General features: G+C 45.3%; 1 protein-coding gene and 1 long non-coding RNA gene across 2 annotated transcripts in view; one reads left to right on the forward strand and one right to left on the reverse strand.

The window, feature by feature from the left end:
• The window catches only part of LOC129524870 (uncharacterized), a 38,046-nt gene extending 21,774 nt beyond the window's left edge, over window positions 1-16,272 (reverse strand). The window contains exons 1-2 of the long non-coding RNA XR_008668814.2: window positions 16,147-16,272; window positions 15,962-16,056 (exon numbers count right to left, since the gene is read on the reverse strand). This is a non-coding gene — a long non-coding RNA (uncharacterized lncRNA). The remainder of the gene's footprint in view (window positions 1-15,961; window positions 16,057-16,146) is intronic.
• UCN3 (urocortin 3) lies at window positions 6,223-14,908 on the forward strand. The gene is made up of 2 exons (XM_004049008.5): window positions 6,223-6,487; window positions 13,928-14,908. Exon 2 carries the CDS (start codon window positions 13,934-13,936, stop codon window positions 14,417-14,419), a length of 486 nt encoding a protein of 161 aa, XP_004049056.2. The 5' UTR covers window positions 6,223-6,487; window positions 13,928-13,933; the 3' UTR covers window positions 14,420-14,908.
• Window positions 16,273-18,877: the final 2,605 nt, after the last annotated feature.

Raw genomic sequence — 18,877 nt, forward strand, 5'->3', positions numbered from 1 at the left:
CCTAGAGAGATTTTGTGACTGAACAAAGACAGACAGATTTTGGAGAGCAGTCAAAATTTGGAGCAAGTGACTGAAGTGACTGCCAAGGAGTGAGTTCCCCATATTTTATTGGCTTGGCCCTGAGGGTGGCTACACTTGGGGCCATGATGGAGGCAGTAGTGCAAAGCAGCTAAAACCCCACTGTATTGGACCTTGAATCAATAAGTGCAAATACAGCTTTTGATCTGTAATGCTTTTATACAAAAGTTTATTTTAATAGTAAAATGTTTGTTCTAAAAAAAAAAAAAAAAAAAACACCCCACTGGTAGCCCATTGTCTCTCCGGCCTGAGGAGCCAGGGAAAAACGGGATCGAAAAACAGGATTCCTGCGGAGTAAAGGGAAAATTCCAGAGAGAAGAGACCCAGAGAAGTAGAAGCCTAGATTCTGTGTACAAAATTAGCCCAAACCTCTGGCTGACACCTGAAATATATCCATGTGAGACAAATTAAAAACAGAGCCACAACGGTTTGCAGTTTGGCGGTGATATTCTGCTAGAACAGAATCATCAACACTCTTAAGACCAATAGAACAGAGGCAGAATCTCTAAACACCTACATTTAAAATGCCCAGGAGAGAATCCAAAATTTTTCAGGGTATGAAAAGCCAAGAAAATGTGACCCAGATTTAAGGGAAAATACATTCAACAGATGCCAAATCCAAGATGACCCGGCTGCTGGAACTATCAGACAAATGGCAATTTTAACTATGCTCAGTGGGGTAAAGCACATGTTCTTAATGAGGGAAACGATATAAAATATCAGCAAATAAATAGAAAATATTTTTTAAAATAAAATTTTAGAATTGAAAAATATTACATCCGAAATAAAAATAATCAGGCTTAATATAATGGCAAACGGAGATCACAGAAAAGATTCAGTGAACCTGAAAGTAGAACAATAGAAATAATCCAATCAGAAGAAGAAGGGAAAAAAGAGACAGATAAAAATTAACAGAGCCTCAGAGGCTAGTGGGACAATTTCAGAACAGCCAACATGTTGATAATTGGAGTCCCAGAAAAAGAGGAGATACAAATTGGGGCAGAAAAACATTTGAATAAAAAATGGTAGTTAACCTCCCAAATTTGGTGAACGAGGACATTCACAAGTTTAAAAACCTTAGCAGACTCTAGACATAATAAATTTGTCCATACCAAGGCCCATTACATCCAAACTGCTGAAAGTCAAAGAGAAAGAGAAAATTTTGAAGCAACCAGAGAAAAATGATATATTAGATGCAGGGAAAAAATTGAATGACTATATACTCATCAGAAATGGAATGGAGAAGATGAGGAAACAATGTATTTATAATGCCAAAAGAAAAGAGAAAGCTCTGCTAATCCAGAATTCTATACCCAGAAAAATTATTCTCCAATGGTAAAAAGGAAGTAAAGACATTGTCAGATAAAAGAAAACTAAGATAATGTATCGTCACCAGATTTACAAAGGGAAAAGTGAAAAAAAATTTTCCCTCTACTCTCCTGGCTCCTCTCCACCCTCCTAGCTGGGGCCCTGTAAATTAGATTGACAGAAGACAGACTAATAAGAGAAAAACAAACACAAGTTTGTTGGCCGGTGCATCCTGCACCCTCGCAGGATAACTCAGGGATGAGGAACTCTGAGGGGTGGTTAGAACTTGGGATTCTAGAGCATCTTAGCAACAGAGCAATAAATGTTTAGAGAAGTGACAAGACAAGATAAAATACTTTGAGTTTTTAGGGGAGGCAAATTGCAGGAAGGTAAATATACGAGGGAACTAATGAAAGATAAGGGCTAGTGAGTAAGGTTTGTTAGGTAGATTTCTCTGGCTCCTCCCGGCTAATAAAACTCTAGGTTGTCTCAGGGGATTAGGTCTGTTCTTCCTGGTAGAGAGAAGGGCAGACACCTTTACAAATGCATGTCCTGCCTTGGCAAATATGGGAAGGGTAAGAGCTTTTCTATCAATAGTATCTGCTTTTCCTAAACTGTCGTCAGCTCAAAATAATCCTTATGCCATATGGCATATTTTGGAGTCACATAGTTGGCTACCCTTCATCACAGAAAAACATTTAAAAATATTTGAACTGAATGACAATGAAAATACAACCCATTAAAACTTGTGGCATGTGGCTAAACCAATGCTTAGAAGAAAAGTTACATATTAAATAGCTTTAGATGGTTAGATTGTAAAATACAGGGAAAATGAAAATGAAGACTTCATCAATACAGCAGATGGCAGAAAAGAAAAAACAATAATAAATGGAAGAAAAGGGGGATAAAACTGCGCAAATAGAAATCACAATGTAAGATGGATGGTAGAAAATAATTCAATACATCAGGAGTCAAGTATCTTTACATTAGTTTATTAAAGTCGTTGGTTAAAACACAAAGATTGTTAGATTTAATTTTTAAAATTTAAATATATACCATTTACAAAGTAATTCTGAAACAGAAAAGACTGGAAAAATACAGCAAGCAAAAGTTATCCAACGGAAAGCTGGGATACCTATTTTGATATCAGGCAAAGCGAACTTTATGAGAAGTATTGTTTAGGATGAAGAGGTTAACAGCAAGATGATAACATGAAGAATTTATATATGCCCAACACTCCAAATATATAAAACAGAAATAGACAGACTTACAAGACAAAAATTGACAATCCACAAACACAACAGGAGGTAAACACACACCCTGCTAAAAGTGAGAAATCACGAACAAAAAAATCAGTCAGAGAAAATAAGGGAGAACTGAAGAAGAAAGATGATGCTAATATTCTGTGTTCACATACAACTTTATCAAGTTCTTGCAATACTATCTTGACATCAACCTTGCTAAAAACAAACAGGGAAGGCACAGCAATCTACATTTTAAAAAACAGGAGACAGAGGACTAAAGAATGTGGGTGTCTGTGAGAATCAAACAGCCATGCTAGCAACCCAGGCAGAAATGAAAACGGACCCTCCCGGCTCCTCAGTAAAACTTCTCTCCTATAAATCAAGCTCTCTCACACTTTGCTAATTCTCTCGTCTATCTTTTTATTTTACCGCCATGCTCAGATGTTGAGGAAATAATTATGTTATTAAGTGTAAGTGCTTTGAGCACTTTGGAGAAATGAGCTTTATAAATATGAGCCATTTCTATTCACCTGAGAAGCTGATCAGCTTTTTCTTCTCACCCTGGCCCTCTTTGTACCCTCTACAGGACATTTACATCCCTGAACAACATTCTCATGCTGAGTCCAGGAAAGGTACCAATGACTCACAAAGGCCAGAGAGAAGTGCAAGTGTAGCAACACGCCACATTCACACGTCAGCCATGGGGAGGGAGGGAAATCATTGATTGCTAGAAATGGTACTCCAGAGGTTTTGCTACTCATCATCTTCTTGCTGCCCAAGCCTCTGTTCAGTCCCCCACCAGATGCGGCATTCAAGTTGTAAAGCAAATGTACTATTTCTTGACGTTTCTAGAAAACTACACCCTGGACTGCACCCTTACAGCTGCTCATGTCTATGAAACATTCTGTGTGGAACTCCATCCAGGCTAGCAGAAGTCACTGGACAATGCCAAAGCCCACCCAGGATGGACCAGTGGGAGCCGATGAGCCTGCTCTGTGTGACGAAGGGACGGCAGGCTCCAAGAACAGCCACCAACACCAAGACTCTTCAGTCCCAGCGAGGTGGCCTCAGGGTAGGAGGATTTCTAGGAAGTTCAGAGGAAACAAGATAAGAAAAGAAGCCAGGGTTCATCGTCTCTCTTTCTAAACCCCATACTGTAGGGAAGTGGTCCTCATGCCCCCAGAGGACATGTCTGGAAACATTTTTGATGGTCACAAACAAAGAGGGGAGTGCTACTGGCATCTAATGGGTAGATGCCAGGGATGCTGCTAAATTCCTCCAGAGCTCAGGGCAGACCCCAAGGCCAACAAGGAATTACCTCACCCAAAATGTCAGCAGTGCAGAGGATGGGAAACCCTACCCTGGGAGACCAACGTTTGGTGTCTTCACAAGACTCCCTGGCATCTCAGAGCCCCCCTGGCATCTCAGAGCCCATAAGGCAGATAGGAGAGTTAAACTCAGGTTTCCATCTACCCCTCAACCTGCATAAATTCCATTACTGCATCATTATCTGAAATGGAAAGCAGAACAAAAACCTCACAGAAACTAGAACAAATGAACAAATGAAGGAACTAATGAAGGAATGAACTAATGAATGAATGAATGAATGAACTAATGAATGAATGAATGAAGTAATGAATTTGAATTGAAACACAGATTCAGTTTCATGTTGCCTCCAATCTCAAGAGGATCCCAGCCCAGGCAGCTCTGAAAGAAGGAAGAGAGGGAGGTCCAATTTCCTATCTCCGTAAAGAGACTTAAAATGGGGAGCACAGAGTCTTGAAGTCCTTCCCCACAACCGCTTTCCATTTGTTCCTCCAAATGCTCATGGGCTTTAAAGAGTTTTGGTAATTTCAGAAGACCTCTTACCTCTTCACCTAGAGGAATTCACGAGAGTGGAGCAGCCGTCTGGGAGGAGGGCTAGGGACAGCCAGCCGGTCTTGCAGGGCCCCTTGTCATCAGCTCAGCCCAGTGAAAGGAGCACTGAGCCCAGCGTCAGGCCTGGTTCTCACCTGACTCTGTCACCCTGGGCCTGTGGGGTCCCAGCAGGTCACTTTTTACAGCCTCAGCTTCCTCATCTGTGAATAAGGGGTCAAGAGACCGCAGTCTCCCACATCTCCCCATTACATATGGAATAAACTCCCAACTCCGCAGGCCTTTGGAGCACCTTAGTGCAGAGCAGCCTCTGCACCCACCAACACCTCCCTCCCATCGTCCTCCTTCTCTCCCGTTCCTCTCAGCCCTGGCTCTGTCCATGCTGATCCATCCTTTCTGTCTGAAACCCCTCCTGCTCTCCTCTCCTGTCTTGAGTAGACAGGACTGCTCTTTTCTGTAGCATTTTTTACCTACCTTTCTTTCTTTCTTTCTTTCTTTCTTTCTTTCTTTCTTTCTTTCTTTCTTTCTTTCTTTCTTTCTTTCTTTCTTTCTTTCTTTCTTTCTTTCTTTCTTTCTTTTGAGATGGAGTCTCACTCTGTTGCCCAGGCTGGAGTGCAATGGCACCATCTCAGCTCACTCCAACCTCCACCTCCCAGGTTCAAGTGATTCTCTTGCCTTGGCCTCCTGAATAGTTGGAATTACAGGCACTCACCACCATGCCCGGCTAATTTTTTTTGTATTCTTAGTAGAGACGGGGTTTCACCATGTTGGCCAGGCTGGTCTCGAACTCCTGACCTCGTGATCTGCCCGCCTCGGCCTCCCACAGTGCTGGGATTACTGGCATAAGCCACCGCGCCCAGCCTTCCCTACCTTTCTAAACCATGAGGCCCTGTATGGTCAGGGGCCACAACTTACTTATCTCTGAACTCGTGGGGGTCTTGTCAATACCTGGTACACAGTAAGTCCTCAATAAATACAGGATGCATAAACGAGTAAAATCCAAGCCATTTCCCACTAAAACCTCCAGACCTCTGGTGTATGATGACCTGCTGTCATAGCCCAAAGGAATGGTTGAGTTTCAGGTATGCAGAGAAAAGTGCAGGTGTAGAGCTTTCTCCTCAAACGTATTAACAACTAGATGGTGCTCAGTTATTTTTGTGGCAGGCTGCAGAGAAATCTTAAACTTTTGTGTTGTTTCACTGAGGGTATGGCAGAAGAGCCCAAGGAATGTGAAAGGAGAAACTTGCAAAATTAGACTTTATGTGGGGAGCAGGCACCGAGTGTGTGACAAGCACAAGGGGCTATGTGTGCGGCCAGATGATGCTGCACAGTCAGAACCCACAAAACAACACGGCAACAGGTGGATTTCAAACCCCTTCTCTGCTTTCAAAGCAGGTCCAGGCTCTACATTTACAAAAGGAGAGTTAGGGCAAGGGGAATGTGGGGGAAACTGAAATTAGTTAGAACTAAGATCAGCAATAAAATTCTTCAAAGACACTGCTTCTCACTTTACCAGGATTTTTGTTTTGTTTTGTTTTGAGTTTTTATTTCTTCTTTTTTTTCTTTTTTGTTCTTTGCTTTTATCAATGAAGCAAGTTGCTAGGATGCAAAAGGAGTTGGGGGGTAGAAGGGCGGGGTGGGAAGCAGAGGTGGGAGGGGTCGAGGTTGGAGCACCTGTCGTCTGCATGACGTGGACGGCTGGTTCTGGTTGTATTTTAAATGAAATCTCATCCCAGCGTAGACACCACGTCTGGAATTACGATCCACCCTGTGATCTGTCACTTTTATATACACACAGGGGAGGGGAGCGTTTCCATAGAGAGGGAATATCACAGCCCACTTAGGAACAATACCGGAGAAGCAGGAGCCGAGACCCCGGAGCAGCCACAAGTTCATGGGGACGTGCATGGGGCCGCCTTCCTGGCCCTGAAGCTGCGCCGGCCTCCCTGAGCGTTTCGCTGCGGAGGGAAGTCCACTCTCGGGTAAGCTTGTGGCTGGGACTGACTTATGAAGGGTAAATGTATCTGCCCTAATTTAAGCAGGAGGTGCCATGCACTAGACAGGTGTGAGAGATGAGAGCTGCTAACGCCCCTGGGTGCCCCTGGGTGGAAGCCCAAGGGAGCGATGCTGAACGCCCCCCACCCAATCAGCAGAAATCAGCCCCAAAGGGACCAGGGGAAGTTTCTCAGGGAGGCACAATCACATTCCCACGTTGGTATAGAGAGACCCTCTTTCCAAAGGTGTTAGATCAGAGGCAGAAGGTGTTCACACAAATCTGTTTTCTCTGAACAGAGCACAGCTGTGCACAGGAAAGTCAGTCCTCGGAGACATTTTACAAATGGGGATGGGGTAGGGATGGCCGGGGCAAATGGGAGCCACAGGACATGACTCCACACCGCCTGCAAAGCAGCGAGGACACCTGCACTTACTGTTTACCTGTGCCACAAACCTTCACCTGTGCCATCTCCCGTCACTCTCGGGCACACCTGTGAAGCAGGTAACGTCTCCTTCCTAGGATGCGGCAAGTGAAATGCAGGTTAAGGGATTCACCCAAGAAAATTCAGAGGCGAGGGAGTTTTCCCAGCCAGGTCCTCTGCCACCAAAGCCCAGAGTCCTTTGCCACACTAGGAACATTGCGGAGGTGTGTGCAGATACCTACAATGGCTAACTGCTACCTGTGAAGGGGAGATGGATGTTTGATGTTTATGTTTTCTGAAAATTCCTGTTCGCAGTTTCTTTCCCAAGCATAGCCACCTACCAAAAATAACAAATGTGAGATTTTTAAAATGTTTTAAGTGGTCTAGTTTCAGTTTAACTTCTTATCAGTGTTTGCAGACAAACGGAGCCCACAGGAATAGCTCTGCACTTGGCAGAGCTGTGTGATCAGTGCTGTTTGCCTCCTGCCTTTGCTGCTTCATGCCCTGTCCTCTCCCTGTGAGGTGCTGGGAATTGGAGGCTGACCCAGGTCCCTCACGTTTCAGTGCTTGGCTCTGCCACAGCTCCCAGAAGTAACTGTGTCTCTTTACAGTACCCTCGACAAGTGCTACTGTCACCATAGCCCAAAGGAATGGTTGAGTTTCAGGCATCCAGAGAAAAATACAGGTGTAGAGCTTTGCCCCTCAAATGTATTAATAACTAGATGGTGCCCAGTTATTTTCATGGCAGACTGCAGAGAAATCTTAAACTTTCCTGCTGTTTCACCAAGTATATGGCAGAAGAGTCCAAGGAATGTAAAAGGAGAAACCTGCAAAATTAGACTTTATGTGGGAAGTACAGAGTATCTTTTCTTTGGGGAGAGTTCCTTTTCTTTTATCCTATGAACCCTAAACAAATCTAAACAGATCCTAAAAAGAAAAGTCCTGGAAAGAAATCTGAATCTACCTTCCAGCCCCCAGCCACTCACACACTTTAATGGTGAAACCATCCAGGGTTGCAAAGAACCCTTACATTTTAAACGATCTAAAACTAAGCTCAGCACCGGGCGTCCCTACCATGTCCAATTCACAGTTCTGGGAGGTTCCTTTGCTGTGTAACATTGCATCATTGCTGATGGTAAGGGGACACCTTTCAGTACTCTCACAACCGTGTGCAGGCTAGAGCTGAGGGTTTGCAGAGAGAGAAAGGTCTGCTACCTGCAGATGCACTGAGAACAGAGCGCCACGCGGGACACTTGCTCCCTGACACTTTGACAGATCTTTCCACACCTTCAGCACCCTGGCCGTGAATACAGTATTCTTCTCTGATGGTAGACTTGGGATTTGAAAAATAAGAAGGTAATGCATTTTTTAAAAGGCACAGTATTTACAAATTGACCCCAAAAATGTGAAAAAGTAAATATAGAGGTAAAAGGGATCTCCCTTCCTCTCCCCAATGCCTTGCTTTTGTAACTGAGATGAGACAGGTAGCACTTCCAGGGAACACATCCAGAGGCCAGCCCATTGCAAGGGAAAACCTGAACTTTTTCACAGGAAAACTGCAGAAAGTTACTTAGACAAGGCTGTTTCATGTTCAGAAGCCCTCATCTTTCAAGTGACTATAGGTATACATGTATGATTTCATAATTAAAAAACAAAACCAAAAAAGTATGCCATATAAAAGATTTTTTCCTCTATGATACGTAACAACATGATTTGCAGAGAGAATGTACATCCATGAAAGAATTTAAAAGAGGTTGTTTTGCTTTGGAAAATAAATTGATTTAATTAAGTGCCTGAATACTAATCTGAATTTCAATTCATTCAACAAATATTGATTGAGAATATGATTTAGTATAAGGCACTGTTGGCCATGTCAGGCTTTTCCAAGCATCCTGAGTCACTGCTGAGAGCCAAATGACTCAGAGGGATAGTGAAAGGCTTGGCATATTTAGCAGAAATGGAGACACCAAAGAAATATAACACCCAAAGTGTCTTTAAGGGGTGGAGATAGACAGGTAAACTCAAGTGTTGATTTACACTAAAGGGCCAGTCCGTGTGAGCAGAGCCCCAAGATGGGCTTGAACTCAGAAAGTATTCTGAGTTCTCAGTAATATTTGCAATTATTGTGCAAAGTTCCAGGTGTTTGAGGGTAAATGCAGAATGCTGCCCCGGGAAGGAAATCGAAAGGAGCAGGCAGTGGTTCCCTGGGCTGGGGTGCAGGGTTTGAGTGAGGAAGCAAAATAAACAAATGGGGTGGTGGGGCAGTGGGGAGAGAGCCATGTGGAACCCACAGAGGGAGGCCTGAGGGTAGCTCCAGGGATGCATCTCAGCACCCTCTAATTTTTTTAATTTATTTATTTTTTTGAGACAGAGTCTCACTCTTTCACCCAGGATGGAGTGCAGTGGCATGATCTTGGCTCACTGCAACCTCCACCTCCCAGGCTCAAGCAATTCTCCTGCCTCAGCCTTCTGGGTAGCTGGGATTACAGGTGTGTGCCACCACGCCTGGCTAATTTTTGTATTTTTAGTAGAGACACAGTTTCACTATGTTGGCCAGGCTGGTCTCAAACTCCTGACCTCAGATGATCCACCTGCCTCGGCCCCCCAAAGTGCTGGGATTACAGGAGTGAGCCACCCGGCCCGGCCAGCACTCTCTATTTTAGCTTACACCCACCCAGAGTCCAGGCGCCTTTCATTTGGTGAAAATCAAGAAATCATTTCATTCTCCCAGTGCTTTTCGTAGAGTGACCTCTGGCTTTCAGAAGTAGAAAAAGAAAGAAATCAGAACAAAGATTCTCAAACTCAATCCCCTGCTCTCACAGAGGAAAATAGTGAGGTCCTGGGCGGTTAGGCATGAGCTAGTGAGTGGGAGGGACAGGACTGAGTCTGGTGGTGAAAGGAAAAAAGGGATGAAGGAAGAAAGGGACAGAGAGCCAAAGTTTCTCCACCACTTTCCCACCAGTATTAACCTTTCCAAATTGGTTTTCGTTTTTTTAAACCCTTTCAGGGTTAGCAAGCCATTCGAAATAATTTCCAAGCTTCAAGATGCCTTCAAGGTATAAGGCAGCTAAAACCATGCTTCATACTCTATTTATGAAAAACGACTCATTAGGTCCTCTGTAAATGAGAAAGCTGAAGTTCTGCCTATTGAATGCAATATTTAAGGATAGAAAAGCCCATTTTCTACAGGGATGGTTAGTGTACCCCTGGAACTCCGGTGTACAGTTCTAAGGAGTCCAGAGTCGGGTCAGAGCACGCAGAGCAGCGGTTCTCAGAGTGTGGCCCTCAGACCTCAGCATCAGCATCACGCGGGACTGTGCTAGAAATGCATGTTCTCAGGAGCATCCAGACCCAGTGACTCAGAAACTCTTGGGACGGGGCCCCACAGGCTGTGTTTGAACCGCGCCTTCACATGAATCCAAAGCACCTGAAAGTTGAGAACCACTCACTTAGACTAAGGGCAAAAGGAGTCTGCACAGGTCAGGGTGGAGAGGGTAGCATGGAGCCAAAAGCTACAAGCCAGAGATACGATACAACAAGGACATTGCTCTGCAGGATCAAATGCTTGCTCAGATTTCCCGGTCTCTCTGTACATATGTGTATTGTGTATACACAACTGTGTGTGTAAAATGCACTTCTGAAAAAGTTGTGTGCAGACCAGATCTTCTCCTAAGAAGACCTGGAGATTATTCAGGTGTGGATCAGCCTTGATTAAGCGTCTGATTAGACCAGGAGCTTTCACACACACATTGACGTTTCTCATCTAATCCTTCACTTAACCTTCATGAGGTGGTTATTGCCATCCCATTTATCAGAGAAGGAAATTGAAATTCACAGAGGTTATCGGCACAAACCCTCAGGCAACTAAGGAAATAAGGACGAAGAAGGAATTCAAGCCTGTGTCTAACTCCAAAGCCTGTGTTGTTCTCACTTCGCCAGGCAACGTGCCCAGATCTGGCTAGTTCATAGGTTTGGACTATTTAAAGCAAGGATCATGTGTTTTCTCATAAATTATGAAAAATATTAGTGCATAAAATAAGCTCTCAAAATTTTTGTAATGCAAAATAAATGGAACAAACAAAGCAAAACCTGATTTCTTAGACAAAAAAATTAAAGGAAAGAAAAGCAACAGCTGCAATGTGGAGAACCAAGCGAAGCAACAGGCTTTGACAGGAAATGTGCTGGGTAAATATTTATCCACGTGTGTATATGTGTGTGTATATGTGTGTTCATGTGTATGTGTGTAAGGTGTGTATGCGTGTGTATGTATGTAATGTGAGGTATGTATGTGTGTGCATATGCATGCATATATATGTGTGTGCATGTGTCTACATGTATGTATGTATGTACGTGTGAGGTGTGTATGTGTGTGCATGTGTATGGTTGTGTGTATGCATGTACATGTGAGGTATGTATGTGTGTGCATATATGTGCATGTATATGTGTGTGCATGTGTATGTATGTGTATATGTGTACGTGTGAGGTGTGTATGTGTGCATATGTGTGCATGTATAAATATGCATGTCTATATGTATGTGTGAGGTGTGTGTGTGCATGTATGTGCATGTATATATGTGTGTGCATGTGTCTATATGTATGTGTATGTACGTACGTGTAAGGTGTGTATATGCACATGTGTGCATGTATATATGTGTGTATCTGTATGTGGGTACATATGTATGTGTATATGTGTACATGTTTGTATGTGTGCTTGTCTATGTTCCTGTGCGTCCTGTGTGTGTGTCTGTTTCCAGGGTAAGTGAAGCAGCAGGGATTTACAGGATCCTCCTTTAGAAAGAGACCCAGGCTCCCTTTCCTAAGGGTCAGCACTGGTTCTGTCCATCACTCACAGCCTAAGGCTGTCTGGTTGGGCTTGGGTTGGGTCCACTGCACTCATGTGTGGGAAATGGCCTCGTCAAGGCCACACTGATGAGGAGCTGCAGAGCAGAGACTGGAGATTAAGCGCCGACTGCCAGCCCTGCCTGGCCCTGCTCTGCACTGTCACTGCAAGGAACAAAATGACCCAATGCCAGCCTCACGCTGCTGAAGGCCGAGGCGAATCACCAGGTGATTTACTTACCCAATTGTTCTTATTTATTTTGAAAAACTAACATAAGAAAAGAATTCTCCCAAGTTGATAGTGAACCACATGTTTCTTGCTTGCTTTTGTGAAAGCCAAGTATGTCTTCGGTAATAAAGCGAACTTCGAGTTCAGGAAAAGCCCCCAAATGTAAATAGCAGAGCCTTTCACTGCTTCTATCTCACAGGATAGCCCAGGGGATGGTTCATCCTCACACCGCAATGAGAGAACAGGCATGTCGGGGTGTGAGCGGGGCCCGCAGACGGCAGCCGTGCTTTCTCTAGGTGTTTAGATAACACTCCGGACATGTGCACCTCACTGTTTCGTCCTCGTGCATGATGAAGGACAACAATGAATAAATAAACGTGATGTCCTTATTGCAGGGCTGGAGAGAGTGTGTGCCCACAGACCAGGCAAAAAGGACTGACTGCAGAATGGTGGGTTTGATCTCAGGGCACAGGAAGTCAACTCTGCCCACTTCACAATATCCTCAGGGACAGTGGCCATGGGCAACCTGAACTCTGACGGCCTCTGGCACAGCTGATGCTGCTACTGTGAAGGAGCCCGGCGGGAGGGTGCAGGTGGCTCAGCACAAGCCCTTCTCCCCTGATGGGGACGGCAGTTTGATGTCTTGTTTGACACTGCTGATCAGTGAACCAGCACGTGTCTATGACACTTAAAGCCTGAACAGTCCAAGGAACATGAGGGTCATTGAGTCGGACGTTTGTATTGCCACAACAGTCCATATGCTAATGCTTAGGGTTTTTTTCTTTTCTTTTTTTGAGACTAGGTTTTGCTCTGTTGCCTAGGATGGAGGCAGTGGCACAATCACAGTTCACTGTAGCCTCAACCTCTGGAGCTCAAGCGATCCTCCTGCCTCAGCCTCCTGAGTACCTGGGAATGCAGGTGCACACCACCACGCCCAGCTAATTTTTTTTTTTTTTTTGTAGAGATGAGGTCTTACTATGTTGCCCAAACTGCTCTTGAACTCCTGGGTTCAAACAATCCTCCCACCTCGGCCTCGCACAGTGCTAGGATTATAGGTGTGAGCCACCGTGCCTGGCCAGTTTTTATTTTTCTTTTTTTAAATAAAAGAATGGATTCAACTGGTCCCTAGAGACTAACATCCTTCCCGAGCTCTCAGTGTCTCCTTCTTGCCCTGGACAATCACCCTGACTCAGTCTGACTGATAACCAGGATCCCACACATCTTAGAGATCATAGATAGTGTTGGCATTGAGGTCCTGCGGTTGGAGGACGTTGGTGCTCCCTGGATGATACTTGGTCTGACAAAAAGACCAAGCTGACTTTGGCTTCATAAATCATAAAGTCTACAGTAAAACCAACCTAGTTATTAATAACAAATCTGATTGTTCTCAAGAAACTAGGATAGCCTAGCGAGAAACCAGCCTTAAAGATCTGACTTAGAAACACTGACTAGACGCCCAGCCGTGGTCTTTAAGCAACAGGGATATATTCAGTCAGCCTTGCCAATGATGAAGGAACATAAAATTCACTTACCATTAAAATCAACTATGGCAGGCTGCTAGGTGCTTACTTAGTATATTAGTTATTCGCTTTACAGGGGCAGAGGCTGCCTGCAAAGCTGAATTAAATAAAACCCATAAATACTAATGAGGTCATGGTTCTCACACTTCAGTGATCACTGGGATCATCTGCAGGGTTTGTCAGAACACAGGCAGCTGGGTCCCAGAGCTTTTGATTTACTCGTTCTGGAAAAAGACCTGAGAATTATTTGCATTTCTAACAAAGTCCCAGCCCGGGCTGATGCTGCTGGTCTGGGGGTCATACTTGGAGAACCCTTGTAGTGGAACATTAACAACACCCTAGTAGATTTTAATCCAGGTCCTCCAGAGCACCACGCCCCTCCCATGCCCCTGCCCACATCCCTCTTTTCTGCTGCAGGGAGAGATGCTGTTGCCGGTCCACTTCCTGCTGCTCCTGCTGCTGCTCCTGGGGGGCCCCAGGACAGGCCTCCCCCACAAGTTCTACAAAGCCAAGCCCATCTTCAGCTGCCTCAACACCGCCCTGTCTGAGGCTGAGAAGAGCCAGTGGGAGGATGCATCCCTGCTGAGCAAGAGGAGCTTCCACTACCTGCGCAGCAGAGACACCTCTGCGGGAGAGGAGGAGGAGGGCAAAGAGAAAAAGACTTTCCCCGTCTCTGGGGCCAGGGGTGGAGCCGGAGGCACCCGGTACAGATACGTGTCCCAAGCACAGCCCAGGGGAAAGCCACGCCAGGACACGGCCAAGAGTCCCCAGGGCACCAAGTTCACCCTGTCCCTCGACGTCCCCACCAACATCATGAACCTCCTCTTCAACATCGCCAAGGCCAAGAACCTGCGTGCCCAGGCGGCCGCCAATGCCCACCTGATGGCGCAAATTGGGAGGAAAAAGTAGAGGCGGAGGCTGGACGGGAGGGCAGCGAGGAGGGGAGGGGGAGGGGAGGGCAAGGACAGGGCGAGGGGAGGGGGAGGGGAGGGGGAAGGTGCCATCTGCTGGTTTGTGTTTTGTGGGATCAGTCAGTTTTACAGATTGCTGCACTGCTGAGCCCCTCTGATCTCTTCTGGCCTTTGACCCTGTCTCCCTCCTGCTCTGTCTGTACACACAGAAGTGCAGTATTGTCCAATCTTCCCAGACACAAGGCGGCTAACTTTCCTCCCTGTACTCAGCGTCTCCTTCCTCCCTCCCCACAGCAAGAGGCAAAGTTCATGCATTCCTCCTCTCCAGTCTTCTCTCTGTTGACCCCATGCCTGAGAATAGAGCGTTCAGGGCTCCTCTCCCAAACATCAACCCCTGCCAGGGCAGAAAGAGGAGCTGCAGCACTCGCCTTCCTGCCACCGAATCCTTCCCTACCTCCTCACTCCATTAAAACAATGGCTTCTTCAACTCCTGGCTTGTCTCAGTTCCTCTTCCTTCAGCCCCGCTGCCTTCAAACTCTGAGCTTGGGACAGGGAAGAGGATGAGGGAGGGTCCTGGGGAGCCAACTCCCATTCTCTCTTGGGGGGAAATGGGTCTGGGAGACCTTAGCAGGGGTAAAGGAGAACTTAAGAGTCATTCGGTCTAGACCCGTCCCCGGGACCCGGTCCCACCAAGAGACACAACCTGGGAACTGTTTCAGAGTGGATGTCATGGCTAAAAGGAAGAGGGAGCTTTCAGTTAGCCCTTGGAAACATCTCTAACTCTTCCACGGCTTGTAGGGCCTGGGGACCGCTAGCCCTCCATGGCTTTCGCACTGAACCCACAGTAAGTTCCCTATGCTAAGCTGGGTGTTGCGGCCAACACTCATGTCCAGGCCAGGCCTCTGCACTCCCCCAGCCAATGACCTCAGTGGATGGACAAAGCCAGAACTTAAAAAGAAGCAAACACCACCACGGAGCATATAGATGATGAACTGCAAAGTGAGAGCAATTAGCCTAAAAATATAAATATGAGGAGTGCAGAGAGGAGAACCTTCAATATGAGCAAAGTTCCCGTCAAAGTGAATATCAGCAGCAGCTCTGATGGCCTCCTGGCAGCAAAGCCCAGGCAAGATTCCCAAAAGAGGGGCTGTGGTCCCGCTCACTTCTGTGTGGTAAGAAATCATGAGTAGATACAACAAATTTGTGCATGGTAAAACAACACAGACACACACACACAAATATACACACACCAGCAACTAACACCACCACCACCAACAGAGGCAAAGTCAAAAGAAAAATGAATGATAGAGTTGAAAAAATGTTTGCCACTCATGTAAAAGACACATGGATGATTGATCAAATATACAAAGAGCTACTCAAAATTGAAAAGAACAAGAACTAACCCAGGAGAAAAATAAGCAAGGACACGAATACATCACACACACATACACACACACAAATTACAAATGGCTCTCGGATAAATGAAAAGATGCTCAGTTTCATTCATAACAGCTGCACTGACATACAACTTCTTACCCACCTCATTGCAAAAGTCTGTAAGTGTGGCAGTACACTCCATTTGGCAAGGTTGATGGCCACTTTCCTCCATTCCTGGTTTTGGGAGGGGGTAGAGCCCTAGAGAGACAATTTGGCAATTCTTATCACAATCACAAATTCATTTTTCCTTTAATCCAGAAATCCTGCTTCTGTCAGACATTATCTTACCGAAAAAAGCTAACATTTAAATGTTTAAAAAGTCAAGATTGAAATTAAAAGTCCTCATCTCCTAACTGGACTAATCCTCCAACAAAGTGAAAATGCAACAGCGGTTTCCACCCTGGAAAAACCACATGGCAGAGCAGAAAACATCCCGTCCCGAGCCCCAGAACACCCATGACTAAGTTCTTCATATCGTGTGTCCAGGAGCAAATTCTTTAACTTCCAGAGACGCTGACGCACCAGAAATCATGGCAAGGGCTGCACCAGCATCATCTCACTTAATTGCCACAATTATATCTCAAGGTTATTATATTTTACATTATAAAGATGGAGACTGTGGCCCAGAGAACTTGTCCAAAGTCTCTGTGCTATTAAGTGAAAGAATCAGATTTGGTCATAAACCCTCTCCTTCCTCCACAAAGGGCTGACCTTTCGTTGACACAAAGGGCATGAAACACCAGCCACCCCTGCCTCACAGGGCTATCCCAAGGCTCAGATTAACTATGCACAAAAAAGCACCGCTCAGAGATTGGGGTTGTGACTTTTCTGTCCCCAGCAGTTGGGTCTGGTATTTGGAATGCTTTCAGAGCCTTACAGATGATGCTATGATGAGCATAAGTGTCATCTGTAAGGCTCTGATGGTTAATGAACTAGGGAGAGTTGGCCAAAACTGGAACTCACCCACCGCAGCTGGGAAAGCGCAGCTTTCCTGCTGGACAGCTACCGGCCTACAAGTCCAGCATCCCGCTGTGTTTGAGCTCCTGCAGAATCAGAGCTTCATTTGGGAGCAAGCAGTGTTTCTAAGCATCTGTTCACGATGACATCAACAACAGGTGGAAGGTAGAGACGACCACATCCAAAGATCTCCACCACCTTTATCTGCCTCCCAGGTTTCAGTTTACCACACATTTAGGGGGGAAAGGAGAACTAATATTGATCCTATTATCGTAAAAGGAAGAAATTTTCTGACGCCCCTCCCTCCTCCTCTGTCAGGGAAGGACAGAGAAACGGAATAGCTTCACCAGCAGTAAGAATCAAACGATCCAATTTCACAGCCAGCTGCTGTGGCTAAAGAGAATTTTGTAGAACATGACAAACCCCAGTAATTAGTGAGGTTCCACTACATAGGGTTTTTTGGTTTTGGTTTTGTTTTTGAGACAAGGTCTTGCTTTGTGGCCCAGGCTGGAGGAGAGTGGCTAGGTCACAGCTCACTGCAGCCTTAAACTTCCCAGGCCCAAGTGATCCTCCCACCTCAGCCTCCCAAGTAGCTGAGACCACAGGCATGCACCACCACACCTGGCTAATTTATTTTTATTTTCATTTTTGTAGAGTAGAGGTCCCCTGTATTGCCCAGGCTGGTTTCAAACTCCTGGGCTCAAGCGATCCTCCCACCTCAGCCCCGCAAAGTGCCTGGATTACAGGAGTGAGCCACCGCACCCGGCTGAGTACACGGAACTTAACGCTGTGTTTGGAACTTTCCTGAGTATAATAATTTGTCATTTTTCTGAAACACAATTTTGAATTACTCTGCAAGGCAGATGTGCATGAATAAGTTATTTATTTAGTGAGTGGGCCCAGTTATTACCCAGCGTCTCTGTCTCTAAGTGACTCCGTTGCTGTCTGCTAATGACCACACAGGTCCTACATCATTTGAGGTCTGAAGAGGACTGCTTAGGTTTTTCAGCTAGACATGACTGCCTTTTGCAGAGGAAACTACTGACGAATGTGGCAACGCACAAAGCTCTCAGATATGCTCTGTACACGTAGGCTCTATCTGATTCTGTTTGAGGAATATGTCCGAGAACCACACCTGATCCTCTGCCCTGCAACTGTAATACATGGACACGCTAGAAACTGCCTAGAAAAGAACAGCAGAGGGAAAAAGCTAATAGAACTGAATTCGATTAACATATTGTGTGTAATAAATATTTTTTCAAATTAAAAACTAAAAACAGATTAATTTATCTTACAAAAGTTAGAGGACTTCCCCAAAGAATTATTTATAAGGGACTGTGACTATGTTTGCCCTGAAGACTTCCCTCTAAAGCCATTATAAATTTTAAAATAATGGTAGGCTGGGCACAGTGGCTCACACCTGAAATCCCAGCACTTTGGGAGACCGAGGCAGGTGGATCACTTGAGGCCAGGAGTTCGAGACCAGCCTGGCCAACAAAACCCTGTCTCTACTAAAAATACAAAAAATTAGCCAGGCATGGTGGCACATGCCTGTAATCCCAGCTACTCGGGAGGCTGAGGCACAAGAATCGCTTGAACCTGGGAGATGTAGGTTGCAGTGAGCAGAGATTGCACCACTGCACTCCAGCGTGGGCAACAGAGCAAGACTCTGCCTTAAAAAAAAATTAGTTAATTAATTAACTAAAGTAAAGTAACAGTAAAATAATGGTGGTAATAATGTTTCGCTTTGTGAGTAGAAATACTTGGATAAATGATATCAAAGGGGATGGTGATTTTTCCTTGTCAAGAATCAGTCAGATATTGGGTGTGAACAAAACACTAAAGCAGCCAGGCGTGGTGGCTCACACCCGTAATCCCAGCACTTTGGGAGGCTGAGGCAGGAGGATCACTTGAGTCCAGGAGTTAGAGTCCAGCCTGGGCAACATAGTAGGACCCCATCTCCATTTATATTTTAAAAGTAGTTTTAAAAAATAAAAATAAAAACACTAAAGCAGCCAGTAATCACAGACAGGAAAGGAGTTTGCACCATTGAGGAAAGAAA

This window comes from Gorilla gorilla, chromosome 8 (genome assembly GCF_029281585.2).
Source record: "Gorilla gorilla gorilla isolate KB3781 chromosome 8, NHGRI_mGorGor1-v2.1_pri, whole genome shotgun sequence".
In the NCBI taxonomy this organism is placed as follows: domain Eukaryota; kingdom Metazoa; phylum Chordata; class Mammalia; order Primates; family Hominidae; genus Gorilla; species Gorilla gorilla.

Bases quoted from the DNA above. Each gene is read 5' to 3' on its own strand.
- UCN3 (XM_004049008.5), top strand. From the start codon at position 13,934: ATGCTGTTGCCGGTCCACTTCCTGCTGCTCCTGCTGCTGCTCCTGGGG.